The sequence below is a fragment of the Otolemur garnettii genome, unplaced genomic scaffold, assembly GCF_000181295.1.
Source record: "Otolemur garnettii isolate 467f Iridium unplaced genomic scaffold, OtoGar3 scaffold00068, whole genome shotgun sequence".
Lineage (NCBI taxonomy): Eukaryota > Metazoa > Chordata > Mammalia > Primates > Galagidae > Otolemur > Otolemur garnettii.
In genome coordinates, this window is record NW_003852463.1 from 6,942,233 (window position 1) to 6,962,880 (window position 20,648).

Below are 20,648 nucleotides of genomic sequence, written 5' to 3' on the forward strand. Positions count from 1 at the left end.
AAGTTCTGCAGGGAAGAGGGTGAGGGGTTTTAAAGTACACACTGCAGACCTGTGTAGGTTCTCAGCCTGAGAACCGTAGAAGAGGGGGTGGAGGCAGGATGGGGTGTGGTAAGACTAAGGCAGATTTAGTAGAGTCCTGTCCATGGAAGGGAGCTCCAGCGTTCAACAGCATAGCTGGCAGGTCAGTATCTAGGTTACAGAAACTGGCCCCTTGGTCCAGGTGAGGCCTGGAGATCCCCTGCCATGTGTTTCCTTTTGGGTCATAGAGTACAGTGGCATCCAACCCCAGATTCTCTTCCTTAGTCTGCCTTTGGTCTCATGAGAAAAGCTCTGACTTTTGTGTTCTCCTTGTACCGAGGGTGGCACTGGACTAAGTAGTACCAACTTAAAAAAGCCAGACGACTCTTTTGATTATGAAGAGGAATCGACACTCCCAGGCTGCCCAGTACTTCTGAAGTTGGAACAGCTGCTCTGCTGCCCCACAATCCTGGTGGGAGGGACAGGGTGGGAGGCATTGCCAGACCAGGAGGGGGTGGGGATCCAGATGTGGCTGAGCGCGGGCTTCCAGACCCACCAAGGTCTTAGAACATAAGCCTCAGAGCGAACAGACTTCAAGGCCTCCTCTTTGTACCTTCTGATGAATGCGCTCCTTGGAATCATGATGGCAGCCACTTTCATTCTTGACTCTGCTTTAGCGCCCAAATGGTCCATGTGAGGAACTGTGGGAGAACATGGGACACACACTGGCAGAACTGCAGGCCTTGTCAGCATGAAGCAGGTTGCCAGTAAGTACTCCTATGTTTGCTGCTCTGTAATTACAAAACAAGTAAACCCCAGAATAGCAGATATTTTTTTGGTTTTCTTAATAATGTTCCAGATCAATTAACTCCCACCCCCAATCTTCTGTAAACAGGCCTGAAAGGGGACCCATCAATCTGGTACTCACAGGGCTGGGTTGGTGGAGCAGGGCCTTAAGAACTGGACCAAGAAACACCAGCCCTCCTGTCTGTTCCTTTCACACTGTGGGTAATAAGTCATGACCACAGGCGAGGGACTAACCAGATTAAGGAAGATTAAGAGAGAACAAGAACTCCTCTGGGGAAGACTGCTGGGAAGGCTGAACCCTCACTGTGGCAAGCACATATTTGAAACCACTGATTAAGTCCTGGGGTTCCAAGTACATTTATGGGAGAAATGGGCTGAAAGACAGACTTGATACAGGTGATAGCTGCTGAGCCATGGGCCGGGGTCTGCAGAGCTGGAGAACACCGATTGATCTTTGTTTTTAACTTATCATTCCATTTCTGTCCTGTGTATGCTTTATAATATGTATAATGTAATACTATAGTAGTACCTGTATATAATTGATAAATAAATAAATATATTTATATTGGGAGTATATGCATGAACATTTTCTACTGATGGGGTACATAGTCAAGACTGGAGTTCCTCAAACTTTTTAAACAGGGGGCCAGTTCACTGTCCCTCAGACCACTGGAGGGCTGGACTATGGGCCCTGGGATGAGTCAGCTGCTAAGCAGGGCAGGCAGCAGAGGCAATAACATCTGGCGGGCTGGATAAATGTCCTAGGCAGGCCGCATATGGCTCATGGGCTATAGTTTGAGGACGCCTGGTCAAGACAGTTGGAGACCACTTACTTAAAATGATAATTGAACACATAGGAGAGCCAACCAACCCACGGAGGGATGGTGACACAGGAGAAATCATCAGCTGTCCGCTAGGAAAGCCCCTCTCTCAGCTATTGTCTAGTGCCTGATGTCCTGGAGGCGGGGGAATCACTTGCATTTTGGTGAAAGAAAAAAACAAATAGTACTCTCATGACTATTGCTGTCCACACCCGCAACAAGGGGGTCACATCATAGTAGGGAAGCCTTTGTTCCCAATGGCTCTGTACACAGTGGTGGCCAGTGAAAGGCAAGTTGGGGACTGGAATCCAGCCTGTGCCCTCCTCACTAAACCAAGTGCCCCAGAGATGGATGTATCTTCCCTAGGAAAGAGTCGTCTTGTACTATTTCTCAAAAAGGTGCTGTATGATTAGCAGTAGCCTGTTTTCCTTTTTTGCTTTATTTGAATATAATTTTTGTCTTTTATAAATACAGTTTGTTGATGGGTGTGTCTTAGCCTAATAATGGTTGAGAACCCCTGACGGATGAGCATTGTGGCGGGGGTGGCAGAATGGGGCTCTGGTTTCTGAAGATGCAGCCTCTCAAAGCCCAACACTCCACAGGTGAGCGAGTGCTCAAAAGCCAAATACCATTTTCTGCCCCGTGTCTCAGAGATGTCCTGAGGCTATCTGACAAGGTGAGTTGTTCTACACGGGAAACAAAGAACTATCACATCAGTCCAGCCTTTATTGGAGCCAGCCTGTTGCATGGGTGAGATGTGGCCTGCCTCATTGTCTCCACTGGAGATAGGCATCCAGCCACGGAAAGTTCCATTTGATTCTGCTTAAGACTGCAGCAGAATAACACAATTCCTCTGAATACAGTGATGTGCCATCACAGATGTCCACACCTGTCCGTGTTCACCCTCATCTCCCTGCAAACTCCACTAATTTATTTTCTGGGAAATGAAATGTCTTCCCCCCAAATATCTTTTCCCTCTTAGAGAATAGTTTTGCTTCCCAGTCATCAGGTAGCACCAAGAAAGGCCGCAGAGTGGACCTCCCTCGGGCTGTCCCCATAAGGTTCATGGGACACTCAAGCCTCCGCCTTGGGTTCCTTCATGGATTTGACAAATTCCTTGACTTCTTCTTCCAAGGCCTTGTTTCTCTTCTCAACATCCTCCCGGGAGCGCTCCACGTTGCGCAGGCTGATCTCCAAGGCTGCAAATTTTTTCTTTTCCTTCTCTAGTTCTTCACTGAGCCTCACCACCTTAGCCCAGACGTCATAATTTTCCTTCTCAAGGCTAGAGGAGGGAAAGAAAAGAATGAAAGACAGGGCATTCATTCTAGGCACTTCCTTCCCCCTTGATCACCACCTTCAGGTCTAATATAGGATTTAGTATATTTTTACCTCTACAGCACTTTGTACCAGTCCTGCTCAACAGAAACTGCAGGTTCTGGATTCCTCACACCTTTGTGCACATGAGAACCCCCTCATTCTTCTTTGGTGGAAAGCAAATACCTGCACCCACTCTTATTAGGAGCCTCTGGGGGAGGTGCCCTTTGGGGAACAGTGGTCCTGGCAGTCCCACCCTCACTTCAGAATCCTGCTCAGGAATCTGCAAACCTGTAGGATTCCTGAATTCCTGAAATTCCTGTAATTTTCATTGTTATTGGCCAAAATCCTGATGTAGTTCCAGGTGACTCCCTGCCAGGCTAAGCAGAATTAACCCTTAGAAATGAGTGTCCATATGCTATTTATTAAGGCAGAGGAGGGGATTTCAGAACTGGTGTGTGGGGAGATTGTGCTTCAGAATTTCATTCTATGGGGTGCTGCTTTGCCTCTCCCTGCATGACCTGCCCACTCTATTTCCATATGGAGACATGAGCTCATGCTTTGGGTTCTATCTTCAAGGCCTTGGCCCATTTTGCAGAGGATGTCCCCTGTTCAGAGCCTTGCCTCCTCCTCCCTGAAGGGAGGAGGTTAATTTGGTCTCATTCCTTCTGACTCCCTCATTGCAAATCTAGTTTTCTCCTACAAGTTTTCCATACTCTCTGGCTCTGGGGGAAATCCCAAGTGAGACACTGGCTAGATCCTGGCCACCAGTTCCAAGTGGGGGAGGTGGAGTCTGTGGGCTGAGGCCTAACATGGGAGGCTTCCCTGACAGGTGGCTTCTGTGCCAAGCAGGAGGATCAGCCATCTCTGCAGGGGCCAGTATTTTTCTGCTTTGTCAATAACACTCCCTATTAGACTGCAGTGTAGCCTTTTCTGTGTCACTTTTCTCTGCTTGGGTTACTGCCAAGATGCCACAGAAGTCCTGTAATTCTGTAGGTGATTGAGTTCAGGTTCTTAGACAAAGGAGCGACATTGTGCTTCCAGATGGTGGCCCTCTGTGGGAATACCAGATGAGGGCTCACAGAAGTCTGTCTTTCAGGTACCTGAGTCTTAATGGATGAAAACACACCCATAAATGTGAAAATCCCACAAACTGAAACTTCACCGCTTCACAACTAATATTGATATGGGATGGCTGGATTGAGGTTTTCCTCCCATGAGAAAGAATTTGCTGGCCAATCAACAGTGTGAAAAGATTTCAAGAAAATGCTTTATCTACCTAACAGAATAAATTGTGTCCAAGTATCTGTGGAATTTGCATGTGATGGTGGCAAAGTCTGCCCAGGTAGTCTCCTGCCTGTTTGCCTCCTGCAGCCTCTGCCCAGGGGGAAGTCAGTGATCTCATGAAACCTGTGCCCAGGGGGAAGCCAGTGATCTCATGAAACATAAGCCTGGTTGAATAAGTCCAGGTGTTTCCACCTCTCCTACCAGTTACTCTCCCCTGCCCCAGCCACTTCCACACTCCCTCTGTGAGACGGTGCTGGTCTTGCTCCCTTCTCATGACCTTGGTCTCTGCTCTTGCTCTGCTCTACCTGACTGCCGTGCACCTGCTCCCTCAGCTTCTTCCTGCCTTTACTTACATGCTGCCTTCTCAGGGAGGCCTTCCCTGACCCCTCTATTTGACATTAGAACATTTGACTTGAATTCTCCAACCTCTTGACCCCCATTATTTTTCTCTATAGCATTTTCCACCAGCTGGCATAACATATATTTTATTAAACAGTGTATATATCTGTGTATATATATGTAAATAATATATAAATATATATGTTTATTGTCTGTCTGTCCCCACTAGAGTAAAAACTCTGTAAGTGTAGGGACTTTTATCTCTTTTGTTCACTGCTGTTCCCTTAAACCTGGAGTGGTGCCTAACATAGAGGAGGAACTTGAGAAATATTTTCAAAATCAATGAGTGACATTTATATGAAAAATGTTTAAAGTTCCTTTAAATTCATTAAATCATGTTAATCCTTAAAGAACCACTCTTTGGAAATCGCTGATTAAGCTAGTTAAGGTTAATAAACATAATCAAATTTAGAGCATTTGCTAATTTCATCAGCTCATCATTCCCTTTACCCATATCAGGCCTAACTGCTGTTGACTGTTGTCTTCCCCAATCAAACCTTTTTATTATGATTTCCCTTGCAGATGAAAACAGTTTCTATTGTTTCTAAAGATGGCAGCTAAGTGCCACCCAGTGCTTCTCTGTATAGAACTTCTCCAATGTGTGGGACTTACTTTTTAATCTGTTCCTCATACATTTGCTTCTGTGTTTCTATTTTCTTCTGCAGCTCCTGGACCATCCTCTGCAAAGAATCAAGATCCTCTTCTCCAGAGTTCTTTTTGCCTGACCCAGTTTCAGAGTTTGGGCTGGCAGGAATATCTTTCCTGGAGTCACAGGCATGGGAAGAAAGTGGACCTGCTTCATCCCCAGGGGATGCTGGTGTGGCAGGGACATTATCATAGGTGGAAGTCCTCTGGGCATCAGAAAAGGGGTGCAAATCTTGAGACATTGCTCTCCTGTGCCCTTCTCCTGCCTTGGACTCTGAAGAAGGCGACCAGAACTCATTTTTAAAGATCTCCACTTTGCTGTTGTTGGTACCTTGAAAAGCTGATGTCAAGAAGCATTTTCGGTTAGGAAGTGTTTGTGTCCTTTTTCGAGATTGTGTCTTCCAATCTCCTGGCTTTTCCTTGGGGTCTTTGCTGCTGTCATCCAGATGCCCATCACTTGGCTGTCGTCCAGTGGGGCTGGTTGTGTCAGAGTCACTTGTCTAGAATAAAAATGGCCATTGGTGTTACATGGGCTCTCCCCCATCTCATGTAAGACAGGAAATGTTTCCTAGTTGCACACCTATGAAACTCTTAATTAGAAAGATGCTCATCTCTTCTAACTTATCACATAGTTATTATCTGCATTTTCCCCCCTAAAGAGTCTTACACTTAAAGGAACTCATTCTCTAGAGATGAAGTGCCCACTAAAATCAATTGTTTGTGATAGAGAGTCCTAAACTGGGATCCTAATATAACTTTAGATGTGGAGGTCTTTCAATTATGACTCAAAATCTGGAAACTATCAAAGAAAAGTTCGAAAAATTCAACCTACATGAATTCCTGTGACCTAAAAAATTTAAAAACAAAAATAAAAATAAAAATAAAGAAACAAATGACAAACTGACAAAAGTATTTGCACACTTCTCACAGATAATAGGCTAATCTTTCTAGTATGCAAAGTTCATAAAAATTGAGAATAAAAACCAAACAACTAGTAAAACTATGGGAAAATAACAAGATCAGACAGTTCACAGATGAAAAAAATGGAACCGACCCTTGCATATATGAAGAGATATTCAGCTATGCTTTCCTAGTATGTGAAACTCAAGTTAAAATGACTCACATCCCAGTTCTTACCTATCAAATAGGCAAATCCCCAGAATTTGACAATATACTCTGTTGGTGAAACGGTAGGAAAACAAGTCCTTTCATGTATTGGTTTTGGAATTATAAAATAGAACAAATTCTAATAATTTTTATCAAAATGCCACATTCAAATATATTTATCCCATGACCCAGCAATTCTTCTTTCAGAAACTTATCCCAGAAATACATCTGCCTAAGTACAAAAGATCTGATCAATTCACCATAGTCTTGTTCATAACGTGAAGGACTAAAGCCAACCTGCTTATTGATAGAGGGTGACTGAGTAGATTGTGGTACAGCTGCAGAATGGAACACTATACAAAAACATGAGGTCATGAGAGGGGATTGTCTATGCACTGATGTGAAAAGTCTTCACAATATACTATTAAGTATAAAAATGCAGTGTACAGAGGTAGGGGTGTGTGTGCACGCGCGTGTGTATGAGAAGAAGAAGAGAGACAGAAACATGAATTCTACTACATTTTGTGTAAAAAGGAAGGTAAATAATTTACATTCCTGTCTTCTTATATTTGCATAGAAGGATAAATAAGAAACTAATAAAGACAGGGAGAGTTGGGGTGGATGAGAATGGGGAGGAAATGGGATCCCTCAATGAATACCTTTTATATCTTCTTGATTTTTTTAACCATGTGTATATATTATATATCTTAAATTAAGTTATACAGAAAAAGAAAAAAAGGAAGAAAATGAGAGAGCAAGAGTGATCTCTAAACATAGCATTGGAAAATCAAGGCTCAAGCTCTCCCTCTCACCCTTCTGGCTAATCACCTTGTCAGCAACCTTATCTGGAGTTAGAAGCATCTGGGTCCCAAAGTGAGAACCAGATCTGAGTCCTACTCTATAACATGCTGCTACCCTGAGGCAGCTGGTCAACCTCTCTGAGCCTCAGCTCCTCAATTATAAAATACGGATGAGAAATTCTGCCATGCAATGTAATGGGGGGGGACTCTAGAAGTGATCTACTTAAAAGTCTCAGCACAATGCCTGTCTATAACAACCAACCAACAGCAAAAACCTGTTGAATGAGTGTGTAATGATGGCTATTCTTAAGGTCTGCTGGGTTGATCTTATTACACGAAGTATAAACATGTCTAAATTTTAATTTAGTTTTAGAGTATTAGTAAGATGCTAAGTCTCCAAATTGACCTCACCTAGTTAATTGACCCTCACAATCATTACTACGACCTACCCTTCTTTTCATCTTTATGATTAACAGTACACAGGGACATGGTCCCCTGACTCCAACTGGTCTGGCAAGCAGAGGCTAGCTGTGTGTGGACTGAAACCAGAGGGTGGGCCCAGTGCCCTGACTCCAATAGAGCCTGCAAACAGAGGCTTGCCAGGTAGTGGACTGAGATTGGCAGGTGGGGACATGGTCCCCTGACTCCAAGTGGTCTGGCAAACAGAAGCTAGCTGTGGACTAAGACCAGTGGGCAGGGTCCCTGGTTCCAACTGGACTTGTGAGCAGAGAAGTGGACAACAGTGTGGACTGAGTTTGGCGGATGGGGGTGTAGATTGCTGGTTCCAATTGTACTGTTGGAGACCCTGGAATCCCTCTCTGTTGAGCAGGGTTTGCACTGCCTGAGATGATTTAATTGAAACCTGTGTCTGCAGCTGTCCACTCAGGGACATTTGGAGGTTGACTTTTGAAGTTCTGTAGTGGAAAAGAACTGAATGATGGGGGCTGAGCACCGCAGCTGTTTGTATATCTCTTCACAGTTGAGATTTAAACCTAATACTGTGGTTTCTTAGGATACGCTAGAGGTTGGCTGATATCAAAACAGAGCTACTTTGCACTATCTCACCAAGTAGGTCCTCTGAGCCTCCAGCCAAAACCCTGAAAGGGGCCTTTGTAAGGTTGTAGGAGATAAGCCACAATTACAAGGCCTAGCACTTTGGTAAGAGGCTATCTCTACTACCTGGGAACCCCAATTCAATCTCACCCTACCAGTTTTAATAACCAAATGGTGGAAAATAAACATGCTGCGGACCCAACAGAAGAACTCTAGCAACATGAATTACTAGAGTAGATCAACCCCCACCCCCACCAAGAAATGACAAAGGAGATACAACTGAAAATGCCATGCATAGACAAATGGCAGCAATGTCAGAAATTGAATTCAGAATATGGATTGCAAATAAGATAAATAGAAAGGAAGAAAAGATAGAAATTGAATTCCAAAGAGTAGTTCTAAAGTTGTCTCAAGAATTAATGAATTCAAAGCCCAAGTTACCAAAGATATGGACATAATGAGAAAAGAGATAGCAGAGCTCATGGAAATGAAAAAGTTAGTTGAGGAGTTCCAAAATACAGTAGAATCCCTCAGTAATAGAGTTGACTAGGCAGAAGAAAGGATCTCTGAAACTGAAGAAAAAGCTTTTGAATGTTTCCAAACACTCAAAGAGGCAGACAAATGTAGAGCAAAAACTGATCATTCCCTGAGAGAGTTGTGGGATTACTCTAAAAGATCAAACATTCGTCTTATAGGAATTCCCAAAGGAGAAGAGCATGGTCCTAAAGGTACAGATTCTCTACTCCAAGAGATTTGGGAAGAGAATCTCCCGAGCACTGCAAGAATATAGAACTTCAGATAGCAGACAGTTTCAGAACCCCAGCAAGACTCAATCCAAATAAAGTATCTCCTAGATACATTGTGATTAACTTTGCCAAAGTTAAGACAAAGGAGAAAATTCTGCAAGCCAAGTGTAAGAAAAGCATCACCTACAAAGGGAGAAATATCAGAATGACTGTAGATCTCTCAGCAAAATGTTTCAAGCCAGAAGAAGATGATCATTAACCTTCAATCTCCTAAAACAAAACTACTTCCAGCCCAGGATCCTGTATCCAGCTAAACTGAGTTTCATTTGTGATGGGGAAATCAAATACTTTAAATTTGCCACAACTAAACCAGCTCTCCAGGATATTTTCAGATCCATCCTCTACAATGATCAGCACAATGCTCTACCTCCAAAGTAAAATCACCTAGAAATTTTTGAACAAAACCCAACTTCCACAGTGGTGAAAGGATTAAAAATGTCCACTGGACATCCGAAAATCATGACACCCAAAACACAACCAGGCTTATCAATTCTCTCAATTAATGTAAATAGTTTAAATTGTCCTTTAAAGGGGCACAGGCTGGCTGACTGGATACATAAACTCAGACTGGATAATGCTATACACAAGAATCTCACCTTACCTTAAAGGATAAAAATAGACTCAGGGTGAAAGGATAGACTTGTGTAATACAGGTAAATGGAAACCAGAAAAAAGCAGGGGTTGCAATTTTAGTAGCAGATATAATTGGCTTTAAACCAACAAAGATAAAGAAAGATAAGGAAGGTCAGTACATATTTGTCAAGAGAAACACCCAACATGAAGAGATTTTGATAATTAACATTTATGCACCCTACCAGAATGCTCCTCAATTCATAAAGTAGATCCTAATGGATACGAACAACTTGATATCTTCCTGCACTATAATAGTTGGAGATTTTAACACCCCTTTGACAGTTTTGGACAGATCCTCCAGAAACTAAACAAAGAAATATTAGACTTAAACCTGACCCTAGAACAAATGGACTCTACAGAACATTTCACCCTAATAAAACTGAACATATATTCTTCTCATCAGCCCACAGGTCATCCTCCAAAATAGATCATATCCTAGGACACAAGTCTAATCTCAGCAAATTTAAAAGTGTAGAAATTATTCCTTGTATCTTCTCGGACCACCATGGAATAAAAGTTCAACTCAAAAGCAATAGGAATCCTCATACTCAAACAAAGTCATGGAAACTAAATAATCTTAGGCTGAATGATAGCTGGGTCAAAGACAAGATTAAGAAGGAAATCACCAAGTTTTTGGAACAAAATGATAATAAAGACACAAATTATCAAAACTGGTGGGATACTGCAAAGGCAGTCCTAAGAGGGAAATTTATAGCATTGGAAGCCTTCATCAAGAAAACAGAAAGAGAGGAAGCCAGCAATCTAATGGATCATCTCAAGCAACTGGAAAAGGAAGAACATAGTAACCCCAAACCCAGCAGAAGAAAAGAAATAACCAAAATTAGGGAAGAATTAAATGAAATTAAAAACAAAAGAATCATTCAGAAGATCAATGAAACAAAAAGTTGGTTTTTAAAAAGATTAACAAAACTGATAAACCTTTGGCCAACCTAACCAGAAATAGAAAAGTAAAATCTCTATTATCGTCTATCAGAAACGATAAAGGAGAAATAATAACAGACATTTCAGAATTCAAAAAATTCTCAATAATTACTACAAAAATCTCTATTCCCAGAAATATGAAAATCTAAAGGAAATGGACCAATACTTGGAAGCATGCCACCTTCCCAGACTCAACCAGAAAGAATTAGAAAACTTGAATAGACCTGTATCAACCACTGAAATAGCATCAACAATATAAAATCTCCCAAAAAAGAAAAGTCCAGGACCAGATGGCTTCACAACTGAATTCTATCAAACCTTTCAAGAGGAACTAGTACCTATCTTATACAACGTTTTTCAAAGCTTAGAAAAAGAAGGAATACTTCCCAACACATTCTATGAGGCAAGTATCACCCTGATACCCAAACCAGGAAAGGATCCAACAAAGAAAGAAAATTATAGACCAATATCATTAATAAATACTGATGCAAAAATATTGAATAAGATCTTAGCAAACAGAATTCAACAACATATCAAAAAAATTATACACTATGATCACATTGGTTTTATTCCAAGGTTACAGGGTTGGTTCAACATATGCAAATCTATAAATATAATACATCACATCAATAAAATAAAAAACAAAGACCATATGATTCTCTCAATTGACGCAGAAAAAGCCTTTGATAATATCCAGCATCCTTTCACGATCAGAACACTTAAGAAAATAGGCATAGAAAGGACATTTCTTAAACCAATAGAGGCTATCTACAGCAAACCCACAGCCAGTATCATATTGAATGGTGTAAAAACTGAAAACATTTCCACTCAGATCAGGAATGAGACAAGGATGCCCATTGTCTCCATTGCTCTTCAACATAGTAATGGAAGTCTTAGCAATCCAGAGAAGAGAAGGCAATCCAGGGTATCCAAATAGGGTCAGAGAAGATCAAACTCTCACTCTTCACTGCTGACATGGTCCTATACCTGGAAAATCCTAGGGACTCAACTTCAAAACTCTTAGAAGTGATCAAGAATACAGAAGTATCTCAGGATACAAAATCAATACTTACAGTCAGTAGCTTTTATATATGCCAACAATAGTCAAGCTGAAAATATAGTCAAGGACTCTATTCCTTTTACAAGAGTGCAAAGAAGATGAAATATCTGGGAATTTACCTAACAAAGGAAGTGAAAGATTTCTATAAAGAGAACTATGAAACTCTGAGAAAAGAAATAGCTGGAGATGTTAACAAATGGAAAAACATACCATGCTCATGGCTGGGAAGAAACAACATTGTTAAAATGTCCATACTACCCAAAGCAATCTACAGATTTAATGTAATCCCTATTAAAGCACCATTATCATACTTCAAAGAACTTGAAAAAATAGTACTTCATTTTATATGGAATCAGAAAAAACCTCGAATAGCAAATACATTACTCAGAAATAAGAACAAATCAGGAAGTATCACGTTACCAGACTTCAGGCTATACTATAAATCTATAGTGCTCAAAATAGCATGGTACTGGCACAAAAACAGAGCAGTAGATTCATGGATCAGAATAGAGAACCAAGAGATGAACCCAGCTACTTATTGTCATTTGATCTTCGACAAGCCTATCAAAAATGTTCAGTGGGGGAAAAACTCCCTATTTAACAAATGGTGCTGGGTAAACTGGCTGGCAACCTGTAGAAGACTGAAACTGGACCCCCACTTTTCACCATTAACAAAAATTGATTCTCACTGGATAAAAGATTTAAAATTAAGACATGAAACTATAAAAATACTAGAAGACAGTGTAGGGAAAACACTTGACAAAATCTGCCTGGGAGAATTATTTAATGAGTAGTACCCCCTGGGCAATTGAAGCAACACCAAAAATACATTACTGGGATCTGATCAAACAAAAAAGCTTTTGCACAGCCAAGAGCACAGTAAGTAAAGCAAACAGATAACCTTCAGAATGGGAGAAGATTTTTGCAGGTTATGCTTCTGCTAACTAGTTGATAACTAGAATCTACAGAGAACTCAAACTAATCAATAAGAAAAGAATAAATAACCCTATTTCTATGTGGGCAAGAGACTTGAACAGAAACTTCTCTGTTGAAGACAGGTGATGGCTCATCATTCTTAATCATCAGAGAAATGCAAATCAAAACCACTTTCAGGTATCATCTAACTCCAGTAAGATTAGCCCAAATCAAAAAATCCCAATACTATAGATGTTGGTGTGGATGCAGAGAGTAGGGAACGTTTCTACACTGCTGGTGGAACTGCAAGCTAATACAACCATTTTGGAAAGAAGTTTGGAGAACACTCAAGGAACTAAAAGTAGACCTACCATTCAATTCTGCAATTCCTCTACTAGGTATATACCCAGATGATCAAAAATTATTTCACCACAAAGACATTTGCACCTGAATGTTTATTGCAGCCCAATTCATAATAGTCAAGACATGGAAATAGCCCAAGTGCCCATCTACTCATGAATGGATTAACAAATTGTGGTATATGTACACCATGGAATACTATGCAGCCATAAAAAGATGGAGCCTTCACATCTTTCATGTTCACTTGGATGAAGCTGGAACATATTCTTCTTAGTAAAGTATCTCAAGAATGGAAAAAAAATATCCATTGTACTCAATACTACTATGAAATCAATATCTAACCACCTATACTATACACTCATACGAATGGCAAAACATAACTATAGTCCAGAAAATAGAAGGGAAGAGGAGAGAGAGGGGAGGGGAAGGGGAATATGGGAGGAGGGAAGGTATTGGGGGGGACCTCACCTAATGTGCATTTTGTTTTGGTATATTTCAAAACTATTAAGAAATGAGTATAATTGTGATGGATGTGTTACTTAGTTCAATGTAAGCATTTCACATTGTATATAGAAGCAGTACCCCGAACCCCATAAATGCCTCAATGTACAAAGTTATGATTTAATAAAAAAATTTTAAAAATTAAAATAATAATAAAAAAAGATTTATAGCATGATGGGTAAATAATCTGGTCAACCAGAAATCTTAAATTCATTTCTTGGCCACACATAAAGATCAAGCTGCCATGTAAAGTTCACATGTTCTTTTAAAAAATATTTGTTCCTATAAATACATAAATATCTATGACCTTTGTAAATTATTGCTCTCAAAAAGTCTACATTTCGGAAACAGTACAATTTTTGGACATTGGGAACGTGAGCTCCCACCCTTTAGTACAAACAAGGGGGCTGACATTGCTGAGACAGCTTATCAGGGAATGAGAAATATTACACAAACACACCACATACTCTGAGAAAAGAATCACGTTTCATGCATTAGCAGGAAACCAGTTTTCTCTGGACTGTCACCAGGAATTTTCAGCAACTCTCACCAGAACATTTATAATGGGGTCTAATCTTTTTCCATTGAACTTCTCTGGACTACATTTGAAAAGGTTTCTCTTTCAGAGTGAGCTTCAGGAAGAATTCTCACAGCTCAGTCATTGGGCATTTAGCAAACCTGTCACCAACCTACCTCCAGGATGCTAAGAGGGACTAGATTTTGAAAGAATTCAAGCTTTCAAGATGTGTTCAGATGGGTCTGCACCAGCTGTACCTACCGCTACCACATCACCCCAGACTCCCCAAATGGCCACTCTGGAGCAGCTCTCACGTGGAATGGCTCAGACCAAAGGAGGACCTGATGGAAGCAGGAAGGCTGTCCACATCTTACCATGCTGCTGAGGCTGTCTGTTCTAGAAATTGGGGGGTCTTCAGTGGCATCCCAGCCCACAGAACTTCGGGGCACTGGAGGTTTCTTGGGGTCATTTTGAGGGGCTGGGGGTGACAAGGGTGCATCCTTGGACTTGGGGAAGAGAACTTCATGGTCTCTGATCATCATAGTCATCACTCTTTGGATCTGAGGAGTCCCTGAAAGAAAGAAAAAGAAAATTGTAGTTTTGAAGCATGGGATGAAAGATAGGTAGAGTTCCAGAGTCTCCACCCAGGGGATGTCTCCAAAATTGGCTTTATAACCACAGGGCCCAAAGGGAGGCCCATTTTGTTCCCCACAGGACCCTTTTTAATTGCCTAGGGTAGGAGATTATGGTTAAAGGGATGAAATAGAAGAATATGGGAGTAGGGTCAAATAGGGAGCTACTATGGTTATTTTCAGCCTATAGTCCACTAGATTAGTTTTTGATCAGGAAATATAACAGGAGAGAAAAAGAAGACATCTTTCTCTTCTGAAGTGGTTCTCAATATGACATCTGCTTTCTCATAGACACAGCAAATATGTGCCAGGCTCACTGCCCTCCCCATGGCAGATGTTAGTACTCTATGCCAGGAGTCTTGCTCATTGAGTCAAGACAACTTCAGAAGCCTACTCAACACAGCTTTAGAAGAAGACTTTTTTGAACTGGCTTATAAAATGATACCGGTTTGCTCTGTCCAGCTAAGGGTATTTAAAAGTAATAAAGGACCATGAAACACCAGCAAACTATTTTGGTGCTAGCCTGTTGTACTGTGTGACCCCTGGGCAAATCCTTGATCTCTCCCCTCTGCTGTGATCCGAAAAATGGCTGTAATTCCTACCTCGCCTATCTCACAGGGCTATTGTGGTATTCAGATGAGATAATCAGCTGAAAATGCTTGGCAGACCGCAGAGCAGTGCACAAACATCAGAGGCTATGTCATAATTGTTGTTCCTTCCTCTGCACCTGCCTTGCCACAGGACCAGCCATACCTCTCATGATCACTGCAGGGTCCTCAACCTTTGACCTAATGAGATTCACACCAATCACAGTGGCCAGGTTGTCCACACTCATCTTGTTAACGGCACAGTTCAGCTGGATTTCATGTAGGAACCTGCAGGGCACCAAGAAACCGCATAGTATAAAACAGGAAGTGGTTGGGGGAAGCACTTCAAGATACCAACAAGCACTCAGGGTTGGATCCCAACTGTCCTTCTGGTCTCAGGAATGGGACCAGCCTGCTCTGCCCTCAAGATTTTAGCTTATTCCTGAAATACCCAGGACCAAGAAAGGAAGAGAAAGCAGGAGGGGCCTGCACAGTTGCTGGGGGCTAAGTGGGCACCGCACAAGCAGGAGGCAGGTCCTGGGTATTTCTGGCAGGTCCTGGGTATTTCTGGGAGCCCAGAGGAGTCTGGAAGGACCAAAATGGGTATTTGGTTGCCTCCTTGTCTTGCCTTACAGACCTGTTTCCCAGCTCTCAGCACCTGTCCCACCCAAGTCTCCAGGGAGGAAACCTTTATTGGTAAGAAGGTCTCAGACACAAGGAATCCATGGTGCCTCCTCCTTATTCTCATCCTCTGATTAGAGCACCAAGCATCATTAATTTTTAGCAGGTGCTCAATAACTAACACAATGTTCACTACAATTTGAATGTTCTCTGCTCATTTGAATCAAGAGCTCTCAGATTCACTGTAACAAAACAAAAACAACAAAAAAACCCTGAGCAGATCAGTAGGGAATTTTTAAATACTCTATCTAAAACCATTTTTTAAATGAATAGATTGAAGCAACATAAAACTCCAAATACAGAGAAATTATTAAATACACGTAAATGGCGATGTGTCCAAATGACGAAACATTATGAAATATCATGGAGTCATTGATAATCCTGTTTTATAACATAGGGAAATGCTTACATTGTAACATTAAATCAAAAAAGACAGGATATAACTTTCATATAGGTATATAGTATAATTTCAATTTGATATTTAAAAGGTTATTCTTCTATATTTATATTGAATGAAAAGATCTATCACAAAGAGAAAACATCCAAATGGGGAAATGCCTGATGTTGACAGTGATTATTGCTGGGAGAGGGAATTGTAGGGATTATAGGTACATTTATTTCTTATTTATAGTTTACTTTCCAGTTTTCAAATCAAGTATCACCTTCATAATTTGAAAACTTTAACAAATCATTTTTTAAAAATATAATAAATGACAAAATTTGGATCTGGAATCAAGACCCTGATTCCCAACCCAGCAAGATTTGAGTCAGTCCACATCCAGATGTTGCCACAGGGAAGGTCCAGAGCAGGTCCTCAGAAAGGGCTGAGAAAGATAGAAGGGCCTGGCCCAGAAGGAGTATCTTCAGCTAAATTATGGCTCAGAGTCATCAAGATGGGAGGTGATTCTAGATATAAGGATTTGAGGTTCTCTTGTGTGTCCCAGGACTCCCAGGCAGGGCTGAAGACAGGAACATGTTCATTCTGTGTGCAAACCCTGTTTCCAGGGATCCTTGGAATTATCTTGTGAAAACAGGAACTTAACCTCAGTGCTGTGTGAATGGAATTGATCTTCCAAAGTTCTAGACAGAATCTCTGAGTTTATAGAGACAGCCCCTCCTTGTCTAACCAGAGACTTCTCTCTGAGGCAGCTGAATGCTGTAACATTGATGTCAGAGGACTCTCACCTGCAGAGGTAGCTCAGGAGACTATAGTTATCACGAGGAAGGATGGAGAGCTGCTTCATCAACTCCTGCTGAGCCTGGGAAGAGATTTTTTAACTCCAGTAAATGAGCCTGCCCACTTGCCCGCAATGAGACTATCTTCACATCCCCAAATGTTATCGGTGCAGAAACAACACCTTGGCAATCACTCCTGATCCTATAGTTTGTGGGTGAAAAATAATAATAATTAACTTCGAAAAACTATAAATTTTCAAAAAATTGTAAAAAATAGCATAGAGAGGGTTGTAGTTTTGGGTAAGGTGTATTTTTTGTCTGTCTTTAATTATGCCACTCTATCCCACTTCTAACTCCAACCTACTCTACCCCAAGCAAGGACTGACAACTCAGGCACTAATTGTTTGCTTAATGAATGCTTGAGATGTAATAATCCAATAAAGAACTGGACCATAAATATCTCAGAATCACTTTAAGACTAGTAAGAAAGGGAGAATACTTTATTTATTTATTTATGTTTTAAAAATAAGACCTCAATTTATTGCCTAGGCTGGAGTGCAGTGCTGATCACAGCTCACTGCAACTTCAAACTCCTGGGCTTAAGCAATTCTTTCAGCTTCCCAGTAGCTGGGACTACAGACGCATACCAACATGACCAGCTGGTTTTACTATTTTTAGTAGTAACTGGGTCTCACTCTTGATCAGGTTGGTCTGGAACTCCTAAACTCAAGTGATCCTCCTACCTTGCCTTCACAGAGTACTAGGATTACAGGAGTGAGCCACCGCACCTGGCCTGAGGATACTTCTGAGAAGAGTCTCAAACACTGTGGCCTTGCTCAGACCTGCTGGGATGCAAGGACAGGCTGCCTATACTGGAGGACAAGTGTGAGGTCAGGCTGCTCAAGCTCTGTAGTGGCCACGAGTGTCACACATGGTTGTTCAAAGAGCACATGTGCTGGGGAGAAAAAAGATAGAGAGCTTTTCTTTGTTCATTTCAGCCAGAGCTGCCCACAGGGTCTGTAATTGCCAACTGCAAGGGCGTGCCCATGAGAGTACACAAGTTCACAGGCATGTGGGTGCTCCCCAAACGTGAGCACCTCCTCACAAACCTGTGCTCTTCTAGAGAAAATGTGCCCTCCAAGCCTGTCAGCCCACCCATAGGCAGCACCTTAGACCTTCTTATGTAGAGTATCTGCCTCATGCCAAGATCTACCCCCTTCATGTGACTCAAGCACATTCTTTGCAAAATTTGCTACAGCCTCACCCCTCCCAGCTACACCTCTGCCACATTTTCACCAGTGAGAAGGACCTTGTGCCTTTGTCTGCTGCAGATATGCATTGCTGTAGATCTGGACACTCTCAGACAGTTGAGATTGAGAAAAGCTGGGAGAAGCAGGTCTGAAGTGAGAAAGTTCACGGGAGGGAATCTTATAGTCACAACGGCATCCAAGTGTTTTCTTTACGTTCCCTACAGCTGAGGCATGAGATGCTATGGAAACACTTTTATTTTTAGCTGATTTTAAAACCTTATTTCATAGTTTTATTACTTCCACACAAATGAGCTGATATACTTATATAAATTCAGACTTTTCTCCCTCTCTAATTAATAAATAAATTATCTACAAAATAGCCTACATCAGATCATGCAATCTAATCTTGGTTAGGAAAACAGCTGTAACAGCTACAGCATAGCCATACTGTTCTTAGTCTCTTCCTTTCCTAATTTTGAAATATCAAATCACTTTTTTTTTTAAATCAAATCACTTTTCCTTTCATGCCAGGATCTACTCAAATCATGAGGCTCCCCACTCCCAGAAAGGATGGGATTTCTCATGGGGCACCATTTCTTCCTTCATTTTTAAAGTGTATATTCTGGAGAGCAGAATATATAACAAATTCTCAAATAGAAGAGACTAAAATTATCCTCATACCAATATTTTTTAAAAAGCTACTCACCTGTCATACTCCTGGGCCCTCAGAATAATCCTGGGCATAGTTGATATTATAAAAATTCTCTAAGTGTGTGCTAGCCAATATAGCAGTTACTTTGCCACTGGTGGCCACTTATATTTAAATAAATTAAAATGAAATAAAATTAAGAATTCCACTCCTCAGGGGCAATAGCCACATTCTAAGCCCAATAGCCATGTGCAGCTAGTGGTTACCACACTGGACGATGCAGATATACAACAGTTCCATCAGCATAGAAAGGTCTATAGATCTAAGTCAGCGGTTCTCAACCTGTGGGTCACAACCCCTTTGGAGGTTGAACGACCCTTTCCCCTTTCACAAGGGTTGCCTAAGACCATTGGAAAACATACATTTCTGATGGTCTTAGGAACTGAGACACAGCTCCTCATGTGTGGGGTTACCACAATATGAGGAACTGTATTAAAGGATTGTGGCATTAGAAAGGTTAAGAACCACTGGAAGTAAATAAATGGAATCTCACAGATGATGCATAATTTGCCTAATGGCTAAATCAAAATTAAATCTAGGTCTTCATTATAGGTTTTTCTTTGTACCACTTTGCTACAAAGAGCTTTTAACATAGTTGTGATAAAAACCAACCTACTTGAAGGAATTAAACCCCCCCCCAATATTAGAAGTGCAACACAAATGTATTCATGCATCATTTGGTTTTGAAAATCTTAGTTAAAATCAATGAAGGTGTTACTGTTGTTAGTTGCTTCTCTTTTTTAGTTTTTTCTTTTGGTGGAGGGGGCTGTTGATCAGTTTATTGCCGTGACTCCAGTGTGGTGATTGTTGACTATAAGGCCTCTATGATGAAAAATCCTGCTGGCGAACTGGTCTCCTCTCATAAGTATGATGTTGCAGACTACAGCCCCTAGGAGCTAGAAACAACAAAAAAAATCTCCCTGTCCTTCCTCTTCCCCACACGTGCAGTCCTTGAACAACCATGCCTGACACTCATGGTCGCCGCAGAGCTTAAACAATTTGACCTCACATCTGCCCTCCAGTTTGGTCATCCTGTCCTTGCGTCTCAGCAGGTCTCTGCAAGGCCACAGTGCTTGACAATCTCAGAAGTAGCTTTTTTTATTTCATTACATTTAATGTGACTCAGGGGTTTTTGATTATGGTCCAACTTTTACTGGATCATCTCATCCCTCGAAGGCTATCCTTTGCCAGTCACTGTGACTGACTTCATTTGCCTTTTGTTGCTAGGGAAGTTTCAGTTTGATACTATTTCTCACCAAAAGTTATGGTGAGAAGCCTTGACCTACTGCTCTTGCCAGAGTAGTGTTCAGAAAACCAATCACCTTCTGCAGAAGCAGGGCAACCAGCTCTAATGAGATACACACCTTTGCCTCATCTGCGTTCGTGAGCTGCCCACAGAGCAGGAAGCCTTCATACTGGCCCCAGGGAACCACTGGCTCTGGGAGGTCTCGGAGGTAGAGCTTTAACAGGGAGGCCACGGTGTGCACATCTGTGTCTCTGGAAGAAAGTAAGCAACGCTCTTAGAAAAGGAAACTCTGGCTCGGCACCTATAGCTCAACCGGCTAAGGCGCCAGCCACGTACACCTAAGGTGGCGGGTTCGAATCCCCAGCCTGGACCCGCCAAACAA

At 41.6% G+C, this 20,648-nt stretch overlaps 1 protein-coding gene across 2 annotated transcripts in view; it reads right to left on the reverse strand.

Annotated features, from left to right (window-relative positions):
- Positions 1-2,079: 2,079 nt before the first annotated feature.
- The window catches only part of ARHGAP25 (Rho GTPase activating protein 25), a 97,029-nt gene continuing 78,460 nt past the window's right edge, over positions 2,080-20,648 (reverse strand). For both annotated transcript variants that reach the window (XM_003793449.3, XM_023515309.1), the window contains exons 6-11: positions 20,385-20,517; positions 17,071-17,144; positions 15,371-15,492; positions 14,360-14,556; positions 5,259-5,791; positions 2,080-2,928 (exon numbers count right to left, since the gene is read on the reverse strand). In XM_003793449.3, the coding sequence (XP_003793497.2) occupies positions 2,721-2,928; positions 5,259-5,791; positions 14,360-14,556; positions 15,371-15,492; positions 17,071-17,144; positions 20,385-20,517 (1,267 nt within the window). In that variant the 3' untranslated portion in view covers positions 2,080-2,720. The remainder of the gene's footprint in view (positions 2,929-5,258; positions 5,792-14,359; positions 14,557-15,370; positions 15,493-17,070; positions 17,145-20,384; positions 20,518-20,648) is intronic.